The following is a 21,797-nucleotide window of genomic DNA, read 5'->3' as shown; positions in this document are numbered from 1 at the left end:
TTGATAAGCTGTGATTAAATTTGTTCTGGTTCTGTTTAGATCTGAGCCTTAATCATAGCAAACTTGTTCAGGTAGGAAGTGGTAGGCCTTCCATCATTACATAGCAAGCCAGTGGGTTTGTTTGCCTTTTTGGTGTGGTATGTGAGTTCATTCTGCATACTTGAGTGAGAGAAGCATGGCAGCTGGAAAGAGCAGGCTTCTAGGAGAAGTAGGATAGGAAAATATAGCCTGGGTTGGGGTTTTCAGGAATGTTTCCTGATACAGGACTGAGGATGGTGACAGGAGGGTATAGAAGTCAGTAGAAGCAGTCTGCTTAAGGCCCTGAGGGCTGTGGGAGGGAACTTGGCTGCAGGGCCACCTGGAGAAAGGTGGTGGCCTTTGGAGATCAGAGAGGGCCAGGTTAGGCTTGACCTCGGGGCCTTGATGAATGTGTGGGGCTTTATTAAGCAAGGATGTGCCAGTATCAGATTCTTTTAAGAAGGTCCATGTAGCGATTGTGTGGTGATTGGGTTGGAAAGGTTAGGGTGAGTGTTGGAGTGTTCCAGTTGAGAGGCCCAGGCTCTGTAGCTTGGCGGTACTCGCCCAAGGGAGGTGAGAGAAATATATGGAGTTTCCATCTCCTTAGGATGTGGGACCCACAGATTTGGTGATTGATTGATTAGTAGAAAGCGAAAGCGAAGCAGGGGAGTCATGGATGACTCATAGGTTCTGCTGTGGCAGTTGGGGAGTGGGGTCTCTGGAGTTGGGAAGAATGAAGAGGGGAAGTATGGAGGGGAAGAGTGTAAGTTTCTTCTGGACATGCAAAGTGAAGTCTGGGTCTGGCGTTTGGGGGAAGTCTGGGGGCTTCAGGATTCTTGGTAGCAAATAAGGTCACCTAATGGAGAGAATAGAGTGAGAAGAGGATCTGGGACCTAGAGCATGCCAATATCTAAAGGTCGGGGAGAGGAGAAGGGGGCCAAAGGGACAAAGGGGTAGCCAGAAAGGTAGGAAGAAAACTGGGCAAGTGTACCATTGAAACTAAAGGAGAAGTGTTCCTGAGGGGAGGGATGGGGTACCCATGGGAGTGAACGCCAATGTTTAAAGTGATGCCATTGTCACCTGGGACGGCTGTGAAGAATGGGAGGCGTAGTGAGGTACAGGTTTATAGAACACAAATGGAACTCAGTTCCCGTGGTGGAGAGGCTAGGTTGAGATTTTTTCCTTACTTGGTGCTAGAAGGTCGCTATTTTGGATTGTACTCTAGTGCAAACTCAGCCAAGATTTCAAAATAAGATCATTTTCAGCTGAGGAGGAATGTGTCCAGACCAGCCCTTGGGTTGAATACTTGCAGCACAAAGCTTCGAAACCAGCAAAATGGGCTGGGCCCGGTGGCTCACGCCTGTAATCCCAGCACTTTGGGAGGCTGAGGCAGGCAGATCATGTGGTCTAGACCAGCCTGACCAATATGGCAAAACTCCATCTCTACTAAAAATACAAAAATTAGCTGGGCATGGCAGTGTACGCCTAGTCCCAGCTACTTGAGAGGCTGAGGCAGGAGAATCACTTGAACCCAGGAGGCGGAGGTTGCAATGAGCTGAGATCGTGCCATTGGTGGAGGTTGCAGTGAGCTGAGATCACGCCATTGCACTCCAGCCTGGGCGACAAGAGCAAGACTCCGTCTCAAAAAAAAAAAAAAAAAAAACCCAGCAAAATGTCTCAGAACACTTAACAGTTTATCACCCCAGCACTTGTTAAGATTACAGAGTCCCTTTTTCCTAAGGGTTTGAAGCCCTGAGGTGCTTAGTCTGGCCTGCCCTGCAGAGGAAATCCTTCAGGCAGCCATCTGCAGAGCTCTGTAAGGGCTGCGGCCTCGTAACCACGGAGGGAGGAGCCTCTGGGGAAGTGGCATATGAGGTTGGGTTTTTGAAGAAAGAGTAGGATTTTTTAAAACATCACTTAGACATTATTTAAATTAAATTCCACATAAATGGAAGAGTGTATTGAAATATTTGTGCAGTTCAGAGGACAATTTTAAAGCCAACACCTGCATTGCCACCATCACAGACTGATGTTAGAAGTGTGCTGTGTGCCCTCATCAGTCGTATTTCTTGTTGTGTCCCTGAAGGAACTGCCTTCAGGTAACTTTTGTGATAATGATTTCCTTCTTTTTCACTATAGTTTGTCACCCTTATATGCATTCTTAAATAATAGTTTAGTTTTGCCTATTTGTGAATTTTTTAGAAATGGACTCTTACTATAGGTATTTTTTGTATCTTATTTCATATAACACTGTGTTTATGTTGTTCATCCATGTTGATGCTAGTAGCGGTTAGTTCATTTGTATCACTACATAGTATTCCATTGTATAGTTTAATTTGGCCACTCTAGAATGGATATTTGCGTAATTTTTATTTATTTATTTTTAAGATGGAGTCTTGCTCTGTTGCCCAGGCTGGAGTGCAGTGGCGCGATCTCAGCTCACTGCAACCTCCACCTCCCAGGTTCAAGCAATTCTCCTGTCTCAGCCTCCCGAGTAGCTGAGGCTACAGGCGCATGCTGCCACGCCCGGCTAATTTTTTGTATTTTAGTAGAGACGGGGATTCACCGTGTTGCCCAGACTGGTCTCGAACTCCTGAGCTCAGGCAGTCCATCCACCTCGGCCTCCCAAAGTGCTGGGATTACAGGCATGAGCCACTGCACCAGGCCTGGGTTATTTTTGTACATGTTTACTGGTACATCTGTACAAAAGTTTCTCCTAGGGTATGTACCTAGGAGTGGAATTGCTGAGTTTTAGGTTATGTTATGTGTATTTACTGATTCACTAGATAATTGCAAATATATTTTCCCTAGTGGTAAGAGTAGAATTTTTACCAAATTAGGAAAATGACCAGGGACGTCCCAAGCAGGGAACTTCTCATGCAGAGACCCTAAGCACATAAACCAACATCTCCTGAAGGAAGTAGTCTTGTGTGGCCGAGTCTTCGGAAGAGGCAGAAGCCCTGAAGCTCACAGAGGCTCTGGTGCCAGGCTGTGGAGCTTGGGCCTCACCTACAGGGCAGTGTGGAGCTACTGTGGGGAGGGACAAGAGAGATGCACATTTGGGAGGAAGGCTGTTCTGGGGCTTCCCTTAAAGTGCCTGCTCATGTTTACTCCACAGGTGATAGTCCCACTGCCCACCTGGAATGCTCGGACCCGGGAACCTGTCACAGACAATGTAGAGAAATTTGCCATTGAGACAGAACTCATCTATAAGTACTCTCCCTTCCGCACTGAGGAGGAAGTGATGACCCAATTTATGAAGATTCCTGGGGACAGCGGTAGGCTTTGAGCCTATAGGCCCTAGAATCTGGGAGCTCCAGAATCACAAGTAGTGTGGGGGTGGGCCAGGGGATCTGTCAGGACAAAAGATTTCTGTTTCTCAGGAACATTGGTGATCATCTTCAATCTCAAACTCATGGATAATGGAGAGCCAGAACTAGACATAATCTCAAATCCAAGAGATATCCAGATGGCAGAGACGACCCCAGAGGGCACGTGAGTGTGGCTGGGAAGGGAGGGAGGCCCTGGAACTGGCGTTTGTGCTCTCAGGAGGTGGCTTCAGGGAAAGAGGGGAGAGCACATTCATTGCCCAGTGTTCTGTGGTAGGGTAGTATGTAGGGCCAGGTCAGTTGCCTGTGGGGTACCTGTGCTGAGGACGTGAGAGGGGTGGGATGTGGTGCTCACACTAAGGGAGCACCAGTTCAGGGCAGCAGGAGAAGTCAGTACCTAACATGGAAAGGTGGAGAGCCTGCAGAGAGGATGTTGTGCCCTTGGTCAGGCCTGTTGTGGAGCAGGTGACAGCATTTCTCTGTTTTTGCCTTCTCCAGGAAGCCAGAGCGGCGCTCGTTCCGTGCCTATGCCGCTGTGCTCTATATTGATCCCCGGATGAGGATCTTCCTCCATGGGCACAAGGTGCAGACCAAGAGGCTCTCCTGCTGCCTGTACAAGCCCAGGTACGGGCCAGTGCACCTTGGCCTGCTGTCTCCCATGGGTCGAGGATGTGGCCGCGTTTCTCTGGGGCATTGTTAGAGGGATGCTGTATAAGAGGCTCTGGCAGTGCTGACTACGTTTGGGGCTTTAAGTTGCCTGTGATTGGTCACAGGGTCAGTTCTGGGTCCTAGGGGAGGGACAGATCAGCTGTGGAGGTGGCTGGTTAAGCTCATTGAGTGTGTGCGCCTCTGTGACAGGGAGGGTGCCCTGCCTGGCTCAGTGAGCTGTCTGAGTCTCTTGGCTTTAGGGCCAAGGGGCCTTTAGACGCTATATAGGAAAGCAGTGGGCTTGGCTTACTCCTGAGGTTTGTTTCTGCTGTGGGATGAATGACACCCCTGGTGAATGGTGAGGTTGCTTATCAAAGACAGCAGGAGGCTAAGGGCAAGTGGAATAAGGAATTGCATCTTTTTGCTGAATTGAGCTTGGATTTGTCTCATCGCGAGGGGCCAGGACAGCACAGCTTGGGAGGAGGCAGGAAGGCAGGGTGCTTCCTGTGCTTGGGTATGCCACCTGCCCCACTGCTGCGTGGGCCATCAGCTTGCTTTTTCTACTGATCAGGATGTACAAGTACACGTCAAGCCGTTTCAAGACCCGTGCGGAGCAGGAGGTGAAGAAAGCAGAGCACGTAGCAAGGATTGGTAATGCCATTCTGGGTGCAGGAGTTGGGGGAGGGTGTGCATCTGGGGTATGCTGCTTGTGGGCAAAGTGGGGTTCCAGGAAAAGGCTGAATCCACAACTCAGGGACAAGGCTGGTCTCCTGAAGCATAGTTCAATTCCTTTGCAGCCCCTTTCACTACATGCCAACTCCCTCAGCATTTCTTCTTTCTACACTCCACTTTCTCTTCTTCTGCCATTTATAGGGCCTAAAAGTGTCAACTCTTTGGCTTATCTCAACTGAAGAATCCCACTCAGTTCTCTGGTGCAAATACTTGTGAAATTGCTTTTCCTGACTTCAGGGCAGACATCTCAAGGGCTCTCTCGCTGTTCAGGGCTTCTCAGCTGCTTGTTGGAGAGTGATTGGCTGAAGACTTCTTTAGCGTCCAGCTCAAGCTGGGCGTTTAACTGGTTGCCTTAGGTGTTGTTGTTTTTTTTTTTTTTTTGAACCTGTTCTGGTTCATTTGTAAAGTTTCCTTGGGGCCTCCATGATAGGTTTGAATGGCAGATTTTCCTTCTGCAACTGACTGCCGTCCAGGCACAGAGGCTGCCCTCACATTGCTCACCAGCCATAGCTCCCCCAACTCTTCTTTTCCTTGGTGGTGTACACACTTCGTGTCCAGTACTGTGGATCCAGGAGGGATGACCAAGAGTTTTGAACCTTTGCATTCCTTACCATGTTCTCTTCTGGGTTTCAGCTGAAGAGAAGGCGCGGGAGGCAGAGAGCAAAGCTCGGACATTAGAAGTACGCCTAGGTGGAGACCTCACGCGGGACTCCAGGGTAAGGTCCCAGCCCAGGCGGCTGTTCTCCAGCGTTTCTGGCTTAGGAGCCCATGTCCCATGAGCCTGGTCAAGTAAAACACAGCTTTTGAGTTTGTCCCCAGTGAGGGCTGTTTTCTGTAGAAAGAAGTCAATTTCCAGGTGTGGTTTTACATCTTTGAGATAAATTGAGAAGTTTTAGATGTAATGTTTCAATATTCCCTGCTGTGGCCTAGAGTGCCTCCTCCCCTCACCTGATGTCAATGTGTGCAGGTGATGTTGCGACAGGTCCAGAACACAGCCATCACTCTGCGCAGAGAAGCTGATGTCAAGAAGAGGATCAAGGAGGCCAAGCAGCGGTGAGTGCCAGGCCTGTCCTTGGATCTTTTAAACTGACGTAGCTTTTGTACTGATTATTGACAGGTTGCTATTCTGTCACCAAGACTGCTTTGTTTTAATGCCAAATGCTTGTCAAATGCCCCCTGCAGGAGGGAGGTCTTAATCTGAGCTCTCAGCCCTTTTTTGAGTCATAAAGACAGGGCAGGGCTGACAACCTCAGCTTGAGCACCAAAACCATCCTTTGGCACTGTCTTACCTTTTCTTCCCTTTTTCTTTCTTTTCATTTAAAGGATGTATAAAATGCTCATTGTATAAAACTTGAAAAATATAAAATGTTTAAGGAGTAATATTTTTAAACTCCCTTATACTTCTACCACCTGGTGATACTACCGTATTTTTTATGTTACGTATATATTTTTTCATATTCATTTTCTCCTCAGTGGTTACGTATGTAGAATAATGCTGGAGATTGAGTGTTGTATACTTTTGCATTTAGAACCAGCATTTGTCCTGGATCATTAAGTTACCTGCTTGTCCCACCTCCATGTCTGGATCCACTTTGGACTCTGTGGCTTGATTTACTGTTTTGCCTCTTGTTGGCCTCCTTGGCACAGGCATGGGTTTCAGGTTTTTTCTCTCCAAGTCAGTCCACTCCTCATCCATCTGCTTTTCAGCTCTAAGATTTTGTTGATAGTAATCACATGATGGTGTCTTCTTGCACATGCTTATTATTCTTGTGAATTTTTGCCTTTTAAAATAATAATAATTGGCCGGGCACGGTGGCTCACGCCTGTAATCCCAGCACTTTGGGAGGCTGAGGTGGGTGGATCACGAGGTCAGGAGATCGAGACCATCCTGGCTAACACGGTGAAACCCTGTCTCTACTAAAAATACAAAAAATTAGGCATGGTGGCGGGCGCCTGTAGTCCCAGCTACTCGGGAGGCTGAGGCAGGAGAATGGTGTGAATGCAGGGGGCGGAGATTGCAGTGAGCGGAGATCGCACCACTGCACTCCAGCTTGGGCGACAGAGCGAGACTATGTCTCAAAAAAAGAAAAAATTATAATAATTTACTATCACACTAGTGGAATTTTAGGGAAGGTATGACGATAACCTGGTGTTTATTCCACCATATAATTGTCTTTGCACAGATTTGCAGCAGCTTCATAATAAACCATTCATATTTAAACCCATCCCTGTTGCCAAAAAGCCACACTCATGTTTCTAATTAGGGATGCTTCGAGTTGGTGCCCAGTGCATGTCCATATCAAGTCTAACAGGTTACACATCAAATAGAGATACAAAACTTTTGGCTTAACATGTCTCAAGTTTAAGCTTAAGCTTAACAAATCTTAAACACTATGGTGCTTGTGTGCCGATGTGTAGATCTGCTTGAATTTTTTTGTCTTCTTAGAGCACTTAAAGAACCTAAGGAACTGAATTTTGTTTTTGGGGTCAACATTGAACACCGGGATCTGGATGGCATGTTCATCTACAACTGTAGCCGGCTGATCAAAATGTATGAGAAAGTAGGCCCACAGCTGGAAGGGGGCATGTGAGTACTACCCACAGAGAGCTGTCTAGCCCAGGATAGTTGGCAGGAGGGTGTTGCCAGTGGGGTGACAGAGCTTGTTCTCTTTCTCCCTGTAGGGCATGTGGCGGGGTTGTTGGGGTTGTTGATGTGCCCTACCTAGTCCTGGAGCCTACACACAACAAACAGGACTTTGCTGATGCCAAGGAGTACCGGCACCTGCTCCGAGCAATGGGGGAGCACCTGGCGCAGTATTGGAAGGACATTGCCATTGGTAATGGGGCTGGGCTGCTGGGCCTCTGCCTTTTCTCTTCACCTGAATGTAGGGAGAGAGAGAGGCTGGCTCCTAACATGATGTATCGGTGTTTGCTTTCCAGCCCAGCGGGGAATCATCAAGTTCTGGGATGAGTTTGGCTACCTCTCTGCCAACTGGAACCAGCCCCCATCCAGTGAGCTGCGTTACAAACGCCGGAGAGCTATGGAAATCCCCACCACCATCCAGTGTGGTGAGTTGGGTGGTTGGACCCCCCCGACTCAGTTCCATCAGCCCACAAGCCTCTTTTCTCTATCTTCCTGCCAGCCTCCTGACTTGACTGACATTCATGGACTTATAGTCCCCTAGGGATCCAAGTCTGTTTGATGATGGCCCTGTGAGCTCAGTCTTGAGGCTTTGCTGAGTTTCACCTGTCCCTCTTGAGTGAGAAAGAAGGTCATCTGTCCTCCCAGGCTTCTCCAGCTGCAGCGAGGCCAGGCTCACTTGGTTTGGTACCACATGGTTTCTGGTGTGCGTGGATGACTGAGCCAGGATCTTGATAAAGAAGGGAGAGGGGCTGGGGGTGTTAAGAGTCCACCATATTAAGTTTCCACCCTTCCTGGAATCAGTGTCCCTGAGAAGAATTAGTATTCTCTAAGGATAGGCAGAGTTGGAGCCCAAGTGAAGATCTTTGCCTACAAAGTCTGGGGCATCATTGTGGTGGGCCTGTGAGGAGCCCGGATTACAGATAGAGTTGGTGGGGGTGGCTGATATGTGGGGTTTTTTTGTTCTCTGCAGATTTGTGTCTGAAATGGAGAACCCTCCCCTTCCAGCTGAGTTCTGTGGAAAAAGATTACCCTGACACCTGGGTTTGCTCCATGAACCCTGATCCTGAACAGGACCGGTGAGCACATTCTCTAACAAGGGGATTGCGGGTACTTTTCTCCCCTGCCCCTCACTGTTCTCTCTACTGTCGGGATAAATAACTCACTGTGTTTCTTGAGGTCAGTGCACATACCTTACATCTCTGTCTTGCCACACCTAATAACTGCCCAAGAAATAAAAATAGATGTATGTCCTGCAGTGTATATGATTAATTCTGTGCATTGGGAACTCTGAGGTGGTTGCTCTTGTGACAGACAGTGTAGACTGGCTGAAGAGAAAGGTCCTTGCCCAGCTTGGGGCTCTGTTTGCCACGACCTCTGTAGTACCTTCTCTCTACAGGTGTGAGGCTTCTGAACAAAAGCAGAAGGTTCCCCTGGGAACATTCAGAAAGGACATGAAGACGCAGGAAGAGAAGCAGAAACAACTGACAGAGAAAATTCGCCAGCAGCAGGAGAAGCTGGAGGCCCTTCAGGTACGTGGGTCATGGTCAGTGGGCAAAGCCAGCCTGTGTCAGGGCTCTGCCTGGGACAGGAACCTTCAGTAGCTTTCCTGTTCCCTCAGGCTCAGTTTTACCCTCCACTCACCCGCATGTGTTTGCCAAAGCTTTCCAACCCCAACCTCCAGGTCCACGTGTACTATTTGCCAACAGTGTTATTTTAAGAATAACACCTTGCTTATTCTTAAGAAAAAATGCTTATATACTTCAAAGTGGTCCAATTCATTTAGAATGTATAAAACTCCAGAAAATAAAAATTCTGCCTTAGAGGTAACCATCATTAACCATACATCCTTCCAACTTGTCATGAACTCATGAATACCTACACATAATACACATATATTTTTTAATAGAAATAGGGAGATAATGCCATATATATGTTTTATATTAATACATACACATAATTGTTTTGATGACCTTCTAGAAGTGAAATTAAAGGACTTAAAAGGTCCATTGTAAAATTCTATGGCTTTTTGCAATTATTTCTAAAGTACCCTCCAGAGATGTGTTAATTTCTATTATTTACCAGCAGTATATGAGAGCATTGTTTTTAAATGTCGTTGCAAATTTCATAGGCAAAGATGCATGTTTTATAATTTAATTTCCTTAATATTTCTAAGATTGCATAATTTTTCATGTGTCCACTTTTATTCCTTTTAAATTGCTTATTCACTTACATTTTTATTTTTTCTATTTTTTTTCTAGATATGTCTGTGATATCAGCTGTTTATCATATTTAGTACACAACCACTTCCCTTTTTGGCTTCTGTGTCTGTGCAGATGTGCTCTCACTAACCCATGATGTTTTATGCATGCCTCCCTAGCTGCTAAATCCCACCTGTCCTTTCTGGCTTCATCCAAGTTTTCCCTATCCGTCGGGTCCTTTCTACCTTTTTGGGTTCCTTTTATAGGAATTTAGTCTATTGACACTTTTTGCCAGTCTCTCGGTTGCTGGATTAATCACAGTTTCCTGTAATTTGCTGATGGTTGAGTATTTATGTATTTTGTGTCTCCCCAATGAGAACGGGAGGTTTGCAAGAGTAGGACTGTGGCTCAGGTTTTCTATTTTGTTTGTCCCTGGTTCCAGACACTATCCAAAAAGTTTGCTCAAGTATACTAAAATATGCAAACAACTTCATCATGATGTTTGCCTTGCAGAAAACCACACCCATCCGCTCCCAAGCAGACCTGAAGAAATTGCCCTTGGAAGTGACCACCAGACCTTCCACTGAGGTGAAGTCCAGGGGCCTGGGAAGGGCTTTTCCTCAGGTGTCTCATGCTAGGGATCAGTGTTCTCACTCTCTGTGTGCCTTTTTTTAGGAACCTGTGCGTAGACCTCAGCGTCCTCGGTCGCCCCCTTTACCTGCTGTGATCAGGAATGCCCCCAGCAGACCCCCTTCTTTGCCAACTCCTAGACCAGCCAGCCAGCCCCGAAAGGCTCCTGTCATCAGCAGTACCCCAAAGCTCCCTGCTTTGGCAGCCCGGGAGGAGGCCAGCACATCCAGGCTGCTCCAGCCACCTGAGGCACCCCGAAAGCCTGCCAACACTCTTGTCAAGACTGCATCCCGACCTGCCCCTCTGGTGCAGCAACTGTCACCATCTTTACTGCCCAACTCCAAGAGCCCTCGGGAGGTTCCTTCTCCCAAAGTCATCAAGACTCCAGTGGTGAAGAAGACAGAGCTACCCATCAAACTCTCCCCGGTGAGATGCTTGTCCTCCTTAATCCCCCAGCCCAGTGTCAGTAGTGTAGGAATGGAATTGTGCAGTGTCACAGCTGTACTGGGGGAGCCTTGGGAAGATACTGAATCTAAAGCTTTGCTGCTGCCCCTGAGGAGGGGAAGCCTTGATAGCTAAACGGACTTGTTCGGGGCCAGACAGCACATCGGTTGCCTGTACAGCGAGCTCTTCACTGTTCCCTCCGAGTTTTGGTCTGCCACAAACTTGAGTCACCTCCACTGGCTCTCGAAGTGTGGGCTTAGGTCAGTCATCTGGTGACAGGTAGCCTGAGTGGGCTGCGGCAGTGGTCGGTGGTTCTTGGGGCGATGACAGCTAGCTGGCCAGGCAGACTTAAGGTGGGAAGGGAATTGAGAAGCTTCTCCTATGACAGCTTTGAGCAAAGATCCTTATGGCGCAGGGGCCAATGGGTTGCCTGTGTATATTCCAAGTAATGTCAGGCAGAGATTGCAGGGAGTACAGCTCCTCTTGGAACGGCTCCTTTAGGCTAGATGAACTCTTCCTGCTCCTTAGAGGCTGAACAGGGCCCCTCACATCCTCACGCTCCTCTTGCTGTAGGCTACCCCTAGTCGGAAGCGGAGTGTCGTAGCTTCTGATGAGGAAGAAGTTGAGGAGGAAGCTGAGAGGAGGAAGGAGAGGTGCAAGCGGGGCAGATTTGTTGTGAAGGAGGAAAAGAAGGACTCGAATGAGGTGAGTGGTTGAGGTGAGGTTCTCAAAGCCTCCCTCTCTAGGGCCTGCAGCCCCCACCAGCAGTCTGCACCCCCCATCAGCAGTCTACACCACCTACCAGCAGTCTGCATCCCCCACCAGCAGTCTGCACCCCCCACCAGCAGTCTGCACCAGCTCTGTTTATATTCGTGTCATGAGCCTTCCAGAAGCCTAGTGATCTCTCAAGGACTCTCAGTTACACAAGTGACTAAACATGGTGCCGGGTAGGGTCTTGAGTGAGACTGGCTTCTGGCTTAACCACAGGCCTGAAGTCACACAGACGTACATCAGTGAGGCTTGAAACACATGTCCCTTGCCTGCTGTCTTGTTCATAAAGGTAGCAGAAGGGTAGGTACCTTGGACAGTGATTTTGGAGTGTGGCTCTCAGTGGGGCTTGGTGATTTAAACTGTAGCACAGGAAGTCGTGAAGATGATGGCTGATGACCCCGGGTGGCCAATAAGGCACAAGTCTGCTCTTGGGGGGCACTGGGGATGCCTCTAATAGACTGCTTTCCACGCAGCTCTCAGACAGTGCTGGGGAAGAGGACTCGGCTGACCTCAAGAGAGCTCAGAAAGGTGAGCTGGGGGAGTGACTTGGCAGCCTGTGGTGGGGGTGGGAGTGGGAGTGGAAGTGGAGCCCCTTACCAGCAGCAGTTTACCAAAGGCTCATGGAATCTGTCCTGGGTCTGGGCTCTTGTGCAGCAGTGGATCCAAGTCTAATCCCAAGCAGAATTCTGAAGGGATCACCCCTTTGTGGTTATTTTTAACACTAATTCCTTGGTGTTCACTCCTGGCGGTCAGTTGTTCTCCTGCTCTTTGGCACCCTCATAACAGATGGGGAAGGAGACCATGGTGGCTGGTCCCTGGTCTCCGTGTCCCTGGTGTAGTGGGGGCAAGCACCTAAGTGTTCCTGTCCTCCAAACCCTGGGGACTGCTTTTCTCAATGTGGCCCAGGCCAAGTGAGGGACTCTAGGCTAGTTTTCTGACTCGCACCTCTGTCTACATTGTCAGATAAAGGGCTGCACGTGGAGGTGCGTGTGAACAGGGAGTGGTACACGGGCCGTGTCACAGCCGTGGAGGTGGGCAAGCATGTGGTGCGGTGGAAGGTGAAGTTTGACTACGTGCCCACAGACACGACACCAAGAGACCGCTGGTAATGCCCCAATCAGGGAGGAGCAGTGGTTCCTCGAAGGAGGTATCCCCGGCCTCCCTGCCAGCAGCCCATCCTGGGAGCCCGGGTCAGACATGACATAAACTGTGTGTCTTCCACAGGGTGGAGAAAGGCAGTGAGGATGTGCGGCTGATGAAACCCCCTTCTCCGGAACATCAGAGCCTCGATACGCAACAGGAGGGCGGGGAGGAGGAGGTGGGCCCTGTGGCCCAGCAGGCCATAGCTGTGACAGAGCCCTCCACTTCCGAATGCCTCCGCATTGAGCCTGACACCACTGCCCTGAGCACCAATCACGAGACCATCGACCTGCTCGTCCAGATCCTCCGGTACATATGTCTTTTGTCTTCCCACCCCAGGGCCAGCAGCAGCTCTCTGCCTGCTCCATGCCATTCTGAATTACTGTCCCTGCCTTCTTTAGGAATTGTTTACGGTACTTCCTGCCTCCAAGTTTCCCCATCTCCAAGAAGCAGCTGAGTGCTATGAATTCAGATGAGCTAATATCTTTTCCTCTGGTGAGTCTGGCCTGACCTTCGATTCCACACTCTTTATTCCCCCACCCCTGCCCCTGCATTTGTTGTAACTGTTGTGATTATGATTGTTATGCTTGTTGCAGTTGCTAGCTCTCAGCTGTGTGCTCCATCTCAGCCAGCCTCTCTCCTGCTGAAAGGAGACTTTATGATGTGGGAAAAAAATTGGCTTAGCTGGATATGACTCTGGTGTGCAGAAAGCCAACCCCTTCCCACCACAGGTGCTAGGAGTTGAGTCATCCCTTAGGGATAGCAGGTATAGTTTGACATTTTATGACAAGCATACCCCCTTTCTTCTGCCCCAGCAGAGGGAGTAAACCTGTCCCAGGCAACAGTGAAGAGCTGAGGCTCAAAGTGCATAGAACTTGACTCTCAGAAGGAGGTATAGAGAAGCTTGTGATGTGTGGACATAGCATTGGATCTTACTTAACCCAGCAAATGCTGAAGGGGTGCCTTGCCCAAGCAGGTGTCTGCTGGACCTCATAGTGAGCAGCAAAAGAGAGTCTTGCCTTCAAGAGGCTCAACATTCAGTAGAGACTGAGTTGTTACCAGGTAGCTGGACATGAGGGCAGGAGCAGTGAGTGCTGAGAAAGTGGATAGAAAGGCTATGGAGGGCTGTGGTGGCCTGGGGGGCAGAGAGAGCAACTGAGTTGAAAGAAAATGTGCGTTTTGCCAAGTGCCTGCCTGTGTAAGTGAAAAGGAGTGTTTGAGGTGGGGGCTTCTGTGAGCACAGGCTCTGGGAGTGGGGTCCGGGCAGCAGGCTGTGTGGTGAGCATTTAGGGTCGAGGGGCCTGAAAGTCAGGATCTGATGTGTCTTGAATCCCCAGTGTAAGTCATACTGGCTTAAACTTTGTATGAAGAGGACAGCCTGCAAAAGTTTTGAGCTGAAGGAACTGTCATCCAAACTATGTCTAGGGCAGAGGTCCACACATTTTTTTTCTGTAGAGGGCCAGTTGGCAAGTAATTTCAGGTTCACAGGCTACACAGTCTCTGTGGCAACTCTGCCATTATAGCATGAAAGCAACCACAGACAGTATGTAAAGGAATGGATGTGCTGTGTTCCCACAAAGCTTTATTTACAAAAACAGCTGGCAGGCTGATTTGGCCCAGGGGCTGTAATCTGCTGCCCCTGCCCCTAAGAGGGTGATTTGAGTAGCAGCGTGTTTGGGTGGAATGGGTGGATGGGAGATGCAGGGGTGAGGAGGCAGGTCCTATGTAAAAGGTCAGAGGTGAGGGAATGGGAACAGGAGCCAGCGTGGTGGCAGTGGGCTTGGGGGTGAAAGGGCTGTGTCAGAGGTCATCAGGAGACTGATGATGGATTGTAGGCAAGTGACTCAGGCCTGTGGGAATTGGAGGTTGATGACAAAGCTATTAACTAGGAGAGAAAAATGGGTGAGTGCAACGAAGGTGACGAGTGGAGGTTTGTGTGGCACCAGAAGTGCCACGTTCTGGTGATGTGCATTGTGCAGGTGGAGATCAAGGACTGGTACTTGGAGGGAGGGGGAGGCCAGGGCTGGAGATGGGGCTCTGGGAATTGTCCACATGAAGTGGGATGATTTTTCTATGATAGGAATAGCTAAGTTTTCTAGGAAAGAGGTTCTAGAGAAAAGACAATGGGAATGGAAATTGCAGGATTAGTATATTCAAGATGTCGGGTTCTCGTGGGGCAGTTGTGTGCTTGATAAAGTTTGCCAGAGATAAAAACATGGAGTTTGTCTTTATTCTACTTTTTAAAATGTGAAATGAAGCAGGAGTTGAAGGAAACTAAGGCTCAGAAAGGTAAAGAGTCTGTTGGTCAGTGACAGAGACCAGATTTGAACCCATGTACTTCTTAGGACTTGCTCTGCTCACGATGCTGCCTTGCTCTCCCCAGCAAGATATGAGGGGGTGGTGCTCGGTGAGGGAGCTAGAAGGTGCAGAAATCACAGCTGCTTCACAGAAAGATCCACGCTTCAACTTTTGTCCTTGTTTAGGCTGCAGGTGCTCTCTGCAAATCCCAGGAGGAACAAGCAGCTAATAGGGTGGCTAGGTTGGCCTGGCATCTTCTTGTCAGATTTGTTGATTTTGGCTTAAGGTAATTGCCAAACTCAGAGTAGAGCCTGGGTGCAGCAGGATCTCTGCAGTGGGCTTGAATGCCTGGGCCCAAAACAAAGTGCATGAGTGTCTAAAAATAGTATATTAGGCTGGGTGTGGAGGCTCAGGCCTGTAATCCCAGCACTTTGGGAGGCTGAGGAAGGTGGATCACTTGAGGCCAGGAGTTTGAGACTAGCCTGGCCAATATGGTGAAACCCCATCTCTACTATAAAGTACAAAAAATATTAGCCAGATGTTGTGATGCATGCTTGTAATCCCAGCTACTTGGGAGGCCGAGGCATGAAAATCGCTTGAACCCGGGGAAAGGCAGAGGTTGCAGTAAGCCGAAATTGTGCCACTGGACTCCAGCCTGGGTGACAGAGCGAGACTGTGTCAAAAAAAAAAGTATATTAGCTTCTTTTTGCACAAGGAGGTATAATACCGGTGTATCACCTTTGTCCTGCTAATTGTAATGTCTAAAACCACTCAAACTTTTTTTTTTTTTTTTGAGACGGAGTCTCGCTCTGTCACCCAGACTAGAGTGCAGTGGCGAAATCTCGGCTCACTGCCAGCTCTGCCTCCCGGGTTCATGCCATTCTCCTGCCTCAGCCTCCTGAGTAGCTGAGACTACAGGCACCCGCCACCACGCCTGGCTAATTTTTTGTATTTTTAGTAGAGACGGGGTTTCACCGTGTTAGCCAGGATGGTCTCGATCTCCTGACCTCGTGATCCGCCTGCCTCGGCCTCCCAAAGTGCTGGGATTACAGGCGTGAGCCACCACGCCTGGCCATCACTCAAACTATTTTTTTAGCATCAGGGATAAAACAAAGTCTACTGTTCATTATGTCCTTGTCAGTTATGTCCTTTATAGCATATGGATCAGGAGTTCCATAGAGCCTCAGGAGCCCTGCAATATTAAAGTATCATTTTTTCAAAAAAACTAATGTAACAATTATATGTGAATCTACAGTTACCTCAAAATAATTAAGAAAAAATTATTACAAACCATGTCCACTTTGAAGATGTTGTATACTGAATTTTAATACTTTGGAGATAGCTCCAGCATTTATTTTGTGCTGCCAAGGCAATTATTGTTTTGTGTAGAGCTAGAAGTTTCTCTTGCTATCTTGGTTTAGTAGGATAAGGTGAATGACACAGTTAAATACTTGCCAGTAACAGTTTTTAAAAATGGCATCTAGAAACCTCTTCAGGCTAGGCAGCTCATGCATCTTTACAGAAGTAAACACCAGAGTTGATAAGACTGCAGCAGCCAGCTAGCACCTGCTGGTTGTGGCGTGTGTGTTCATCACAGTGGCCTCATCATTCCCAGTGATTTACGAGTAAGTCATGTTATAAATTTGAACTTGGAAAATAAATTGAACCTAAAGAGATACTACTTACATTGTTTTTCACACTGAGATTCCATGTGACATTTCATTTGAAATGAGTATTCTGCTCCCTTTTACAAGTCTGAAAAACCACTAGAAAAACTGCTTGTTTCCCTTCCTACCTCACCCCCTGGAGGCTTCAGGTACTCAGGGAAAATAGTAAAAAGCTCTGATGCTGTAGAAGTATATACTACTCCACAGATCTGGAGATATCTGCTATTAGTTGGTAGGTGGAAAGAGAACTGACGTGAGTGCTGACATTGTTGTGTATGTCTTGGAAGTGGATGGCTGAAAGGGCTGTACTGAAGTCAGACAGGTTATGATTGAGCATGGAAGAGTGATTCTGTCATCCTTTTTTGTCACTTGGAATGGTAGGAGTCACCCCTCACGTGTCCTCACGGCCTGCTGTCTGCCAGAGCACTGTGCTGAGTGCTTCACCTGTGTGCTAATTGTCTTCTTCCTTGTGGCAGCCCCACAAGATAGGCATTGATGTCTCTCTTCTCTGGACGTAAAGAGGCTGTAAGATGTTCCTTCAGACCAAGCATCCTTGGGCAAAGTGGGCTGGAGACACCTGTGTCAGCCTAAAAGGGCCCTGGGGACCCCTGTGAACTTACGCACTCTCCCTCTTGCTCTGCTCCCAACAGAAAGAGTACTTCAAGCAATATGAAGTAGGGCTCCAAAACCTGTGCAATTCCTACCAGAGCCGTGCTGACTCCCGGGCCAAGGCCTCCGAGGAAAGCCTGCGCACCTCTGAGAGGAAGCTCCGCGAGACGGAGGAGAAGCTGCAGAAGCTGAGGACCAACATCGTGGCACTCCTGCAAAAGGTGCAGGAGGTGAGCCCGGCAGCCTTCCTGTTGCAGCTGGACCACCTGGTCTCTCAGGGAGGGGGGCCTGGGCCCTGTTCCTGTTCTCACAAGACTCTATCCACTCACAGGAATCTATGGTTCTCACCCTGGCTGCACAGCACCCTGGCAGGAGGGCTTGAGATGGTGTGGCTGCCTGGGCCTCAGCCCAGCCAGACCCATAGAACCAGGCTTTTTCCCTTTAGACATTCCGACGTACAACCTGGTTTGAGAATCCTCCAAGCCATAAAATCGAAGTTCTTTTCCAGATGACGCCCAGATGGGATTGGGTAGCCCAGAAGTGGGGAGCGCCCCTTAGCCTGTTGGCCCCTCATCCAGGCAATAAGCATGAGAGCCTGCTCTGTGCCTGTCCTGTGGATACAGAATGAACAAGACAAGCCAGAGAAGGTTCCTGCTCTCACAGCCTGCCAGTCTGGTGGAAGAGAGAGAATTACTGATGATGGTTCATAAGGAGATACAGTACAGTGTGGGGAGGCCACTTGACTAGGGTGTTCAGGGGCTTAGGCATTTGGAGACACTGGAAGCCAGTCATGCAAAGAGTGTGACACGAGCATTCCAGGCAGAAGGAAGAAGAGCAGGACTTGAGGCCTGAGCAGGGACTTGGGGGCAGTAGGGGCAGAGGCAGGGCTTGAAAGTTGTGGGATTTCATCCCAAGAACAGTGGAGATCACTGGAGGGGTGTGACATGATGCAGTTTTCAGTCTCAGACATTTACCTGCTTGGTTGGAGGAGGCCTGGAGGGGTCAAAGTTAGAACCAGAGCCTCCTGTGAGGAGGCTCCCACAGTTGTCTGAGACAGTGGTGGCCTGGACCTTGGGCAGTGACAGAGAAGGGAGAGAAGTGGGCACATTTGTAGTATCTGAGGGAAACATACATCTAAGACAATTGGGAACATGGGGTTAGAGGCAGGGTGGGCATAGGAAATCTGGGCATCATCTGTGCACAGTAGATGAGGGAGGGGAGAGTGATTAAGACAGGACAGAAGCCTGACATCCAGGGCGGGGTGGGAGGTCAGGGAGAGGACTCTGGGCTCTGTCCCAGGAGCTGAGAGAAGGGTGGAAAGGTGAGCCCCCCAATCACTTTCTGGCCCCCAGTTGACCCCTGCCCTGCTCTATTCCAGGACATAGACATCAACACAGATGATGAGCTGGACGCCTACATTGAGGACCTCATCACCAAGGGGGACTGAAGGCGGGAGAGAGAGCAGCTCCCCTGCCCACCTGCCCCTCAACCCTGTAGCTGCAGGGGGAGGGGGCTTCATTCATGGGTTGGTGGTCGCACCTTGGTTTGACTTACATGGGACATTTGTGTTTTTGGAGGGAAAGATACCCTGATTCTTTGAATCTTCCTCCTTAAGTTTATAAATATTTATTTTTTAAAAGAAGATGCTGTGCCTGTGAGACCATACTTTTTTTTTTTTTTTTTTTTTTGGTGACTGCAAAGGACAGAGAACCTTTCCACTTTGGCCCCACTGGGTTGCTAAGCCGGAGCCACTTCAGCTCCTGGCTCCTCAAGATAACAGCGAGTCCAGTGCCATCTTGGAGAAGCTCCAGGGGCAGGGCTGACTTTTCTCCTAGAGGAGGAACAATGTGGGGATCTGAGGGATGGGAGGGAGACTTCCCCCCAGAGTGGTGGTCCTGCTGGGGGCTCATATCCAGGGACCCAAAAGGGGGGCTGTATAGGAGGTTCCACATTGGAGGGGCTCGCTCTCTCGCAGCTGTCAGAGTTGGTCCTGGCTGTGGCGTCCAAACAGCCTGGGGGAAAAAGATCCTGTCTAACCACCTCATCTACTACTCAAGTTCTTTCTGAAGGAGGGATTTCTTCAGTTAACCATGGACAGTGAGGTTTCTCACCGCAGTAACTTGAGTCCAGGTTGAGGGGGAGACAGATCTGTGGTGAATCTCTGACTTGGGCAGCACACTGGGTGTGGAACCCCACAGGACTCCTTAGGGAAGGAGCTTGTGCGTGAAAGAACCCCTGGGGCTGAGCTGGTGACCTCCATGTGTGGGTGCAGCAGGGCCTTGGATGGTGCCAGTTGATCTGGACAGCCTGTTGATGCTTTTCTACTTCCACCCTTCGGCCTGGCCCCACTAAGCCCCATCAAGGTGCCTGAGGAGGGGGCCAGTGAGATTCCGTGGCCACAGGGACTCCAGAGGCATCTCTGCAGGAAGCACACCATACCTTCCCTCCATGTTCCATCACAGCGCCACAATCTGTGTCCCTTAACTTCTCAGGGTCAAAGACAAAGGCAAGCGTTGCTGAATTTTCTCTTTAATGGCCATTGGAAGAATCTGGTTCAGTTTTTCCCAACTCTCTTCCCACTCGTATTTGGGGCCTCTGGGTTTTCTGAAGGCACAAGGACTGTGACTTTGTACCACTAACCTGTGGTTCAAACCTGGGTGTGTTTCTGGCATCTCCCTAACCCACATCAGCAATGGCCACCCTGCTGCTCTGAGGTCAGCAGAAGACTGGGAAGCAGAGGTGAGGGATGCAGGCCACACTGGAATGGGAAGTCTTTTCCCCACTGGATGTGCCTGTCTGGTGGGTTTTGGGCCTTCCCAGACTACATCTCTGGGAGAGGTCTGTTTGGAGTAGTACACTGAGAGACCCTGGCCTCTTCTGCTGGAAGACTGTCCAAGTCTTGGGGTTTCTTGAGCTGGTGATTCCTCTGCCATCCTGCTCTCTCTCTTCATCTCAGGCAGCATGGGGTCCACTTTTGTCCCCAAACCTAATGTTTTAATCCAAATGCAAGTTGGTTCCACATTTTTACTGGAGGGTAATCAATTTTTAAAATTCACACACATGTAATCGAAATGCAATACTATAAACTTCTACTGGTGAGACTCCTGAACTCAGTCTTTTTTCTTAGTAAAATCCAGCACCTTCCTTCTCCTCATTCTTTGTACCACTGTGGCTTTAAACTGTCTTCGTTATTCCTCCTCATCACCTCCATTGTTTTATCTTCACCCCCTTAACATCCACAGAAACAGACTGGAGTTCTTGAATGTTTTAGCTTCAACTTCTAGATGTGCCCACTTTGCCTTGTTAATGCTACCACAGCTGTGCTGAATGCAGCCTGTTTCCCAGGCAGAGATCCTGCCACTCTGGATGGGAAGATAAAATGCAGGGGTCCTCTTTCCTGGTTTCCTGGGAACATCAAGGGACAGGTGACCAGCTTGGAACTCTTTGATGACTTGGAAGGAGGAAGATGGTCTGACTGATCTGTGGTGAGAAGGTCCTTTGCACAGGCTGCAAGAAAGTGAAGGGCAGCAATGCTGGTGTTTAAAGAATGAGAGGGGTGGGGACTCTAGGGTGTTTTGTTTGAGATGGGGGTCTTGCCCTGGTCACCTAGACTGGAGTGCAGTGGCACGATCTTGGCTCACTGATAACATCTGCCTTCCAGGCTCAAGTGATCTCCCACCTTAGCCTCCCAAGTAGCTGGAACCACAGGCACACACCATCACACCTCGCGATTTTTTTTTGTATTTTTGGTAGAGCTTCGTCGTGTTGCTTAGGATGGTCTCAAACTCCTGAGCTCAAGTGATCCACCTGCCTCGGCCTCCCAAACTGCTGGGATTACAGTGTGAGCCACCATGCTTCACCTAGGGTGTTTGGTTTTTAAGTGACATATGCACATGGTAAACATTAAAACCGTCTAAAAGGCTGGACTATGAAAAGCAAGGCTCCCTTCTCCCACCCAATCCCTGAATGCTCCCTGGAGAGTATCCCTCCTAAGTGCACACACTTCCACTCTCTTCATTTCTGCCTGTTAAACTAAGTGTAGCTTAGTGTAGTGGAACCTGCTTCAGAATAACCCATATGGGTCTTCTTTATTCTCATGAACCACAGAGCATTTCATGTGTTGGATATATTGTCTCCTACTTATGGACATTTGGGGTTGTTCTGTTTGTGTTTGTTTGTTTGTTTTGTGACGGACTCTTGCTCTGTCACCCAGGCTGGAGTGCAGTGGCACAATCTCGGCTCATTGCAACCTTCACCTCCTGGGTTCAAGCGATTCTCCCCCCTCAGCCTCCCGAGTAGCTGGAACTACAGGTGCGTGCCACCATGCCCAGCTAATTTTTGTATTTTCTGGTAAAGACAGGGTTTCACCATGTTGGCCAGGCTAGTCTCAAACTCCTGATCTCAAGTGATTCGCCCGCCTTGGCCTCCCAGTGCTGGGATTACAGGCATGAGCCACTGCACCTGGCCAGTCACCATTTTCATCCGGTAACTTGCAATGCACCAGGCCTTACCAGGGCCACTGTTGGGTTCAGCAGACATTTCCTTCAAGCTGACAAGGCCTCAGACAAGTCACTGCCCATTTTGGCTCCCGTTCCTCCTCTAAAATAACAGAGTTGGGTGATGGCAGAGGCTTTCCAGCTTATTCAGCCTCAGGAATACCTAAAATTTA

General features: G+C 49.1%; 1 protein-coding gene across 4 annotated transcripts in view; it reads left to right on the top strand.

Moving 5' to 3' along the window:
• The window catches only part of MORC2 (MORC family CW-type zinc finger 2), a 42,685-nt gene extending 23,915 nt beyond the window's left edge, over positions 1–18,770 (top strand). For 3 of the 4 annotated variants that reach the window (XM_054470336.2, XM_054470338.2, XM_054470339.2), the window contains exons 7-26: positions 3,137–3,296; positions 3,402–3,513; positions 3,846–3,971; positions 4,567–4,646; positions 5,361–5,443; positions 5,695–5,780; positions 7,174–7,314; positions 7,410–7,564; positions 7,668–7,796; positions 8,342–8,447; positions 8,768–8,900; positions 10,083–10,157; positions 10,245–10,625; positions 11,217–11,348; positions 11,888–11,942; positions 12,378–12,519; positions 12,639–12,863; positions 12,956–13,049; positions 17,170–17,358; positions 18,507–18,770. In XM_054470336.2, coding sequence (XP_054326311.1) covers positions 3,137–3,296; positions 3,402–3,513; positions 3,846–3,971; positions 4,567–4,646; positions 5,361–5,443; positions 5,695–5,780; positions 7,174–7,314; positions 7,410–7,564; positions 7,668–7,796; positions 8,342–8,447; positions 8,768–8,900; positions 10,083–10,157; positions 10,245–10,625; positions 11,217–11,348; positions 11,888–11,942; positions 12,378–12,519; positions 12,639–12,863; positions 12,956–13,049; positions 17,170–17,358; positions 18,507–18,575 — 2,673 coding nt within the window. In that variant the 3' untranslated portion in view covers positions 18,576–18,770. The remainder of the gene's footprint in view (positions 1–3,136; positions 3,297–3,401; positions 3,514–3,845; positions 3,972–4,566; positions 4,647–5,360; positions 5,444–5,694; positions 5,781–7,173; positions 7,315–7,409; positions 7,565–7,667; positions 7,797–8,341; positions 8,448–8,767; positions 8,901–10,082; positions 10,158–10,244; positions 10,626–11,216; positions 11,349–11,887; positions 11,943–12,377; positions 12,520–12,638; positions 12,864–12,955; positions 13,050–17,169; positions 17,359–18,506) is intronic. The other variant, XM_054470337.2, reaches the window with a different exon arrangement.
• Positions 18,771–21,797: the final 3,027 nt, after the last annotated feature.

Source organism: Pongo pygmaeus, chromosome 23 (assembly GCF_028885625.2).
Source record: "Pongo pygmaeus isolate AG05252 chromosome 23, NHGRI_mPonPyg2-v2.0_pri, whole genome shotgun sequence".
NCBI classification, from domain to species: domain Eukaryota; kingdom Metazoa; phylum Chordata; class Mammalia; order Primates; family Hominidae; genus Pongo; species Pongo pygmaeus.
Note: the sequence above shows the minus strand (reverse complement) of the source record. Positions and strands in the feature narration are given on the sequence as shown.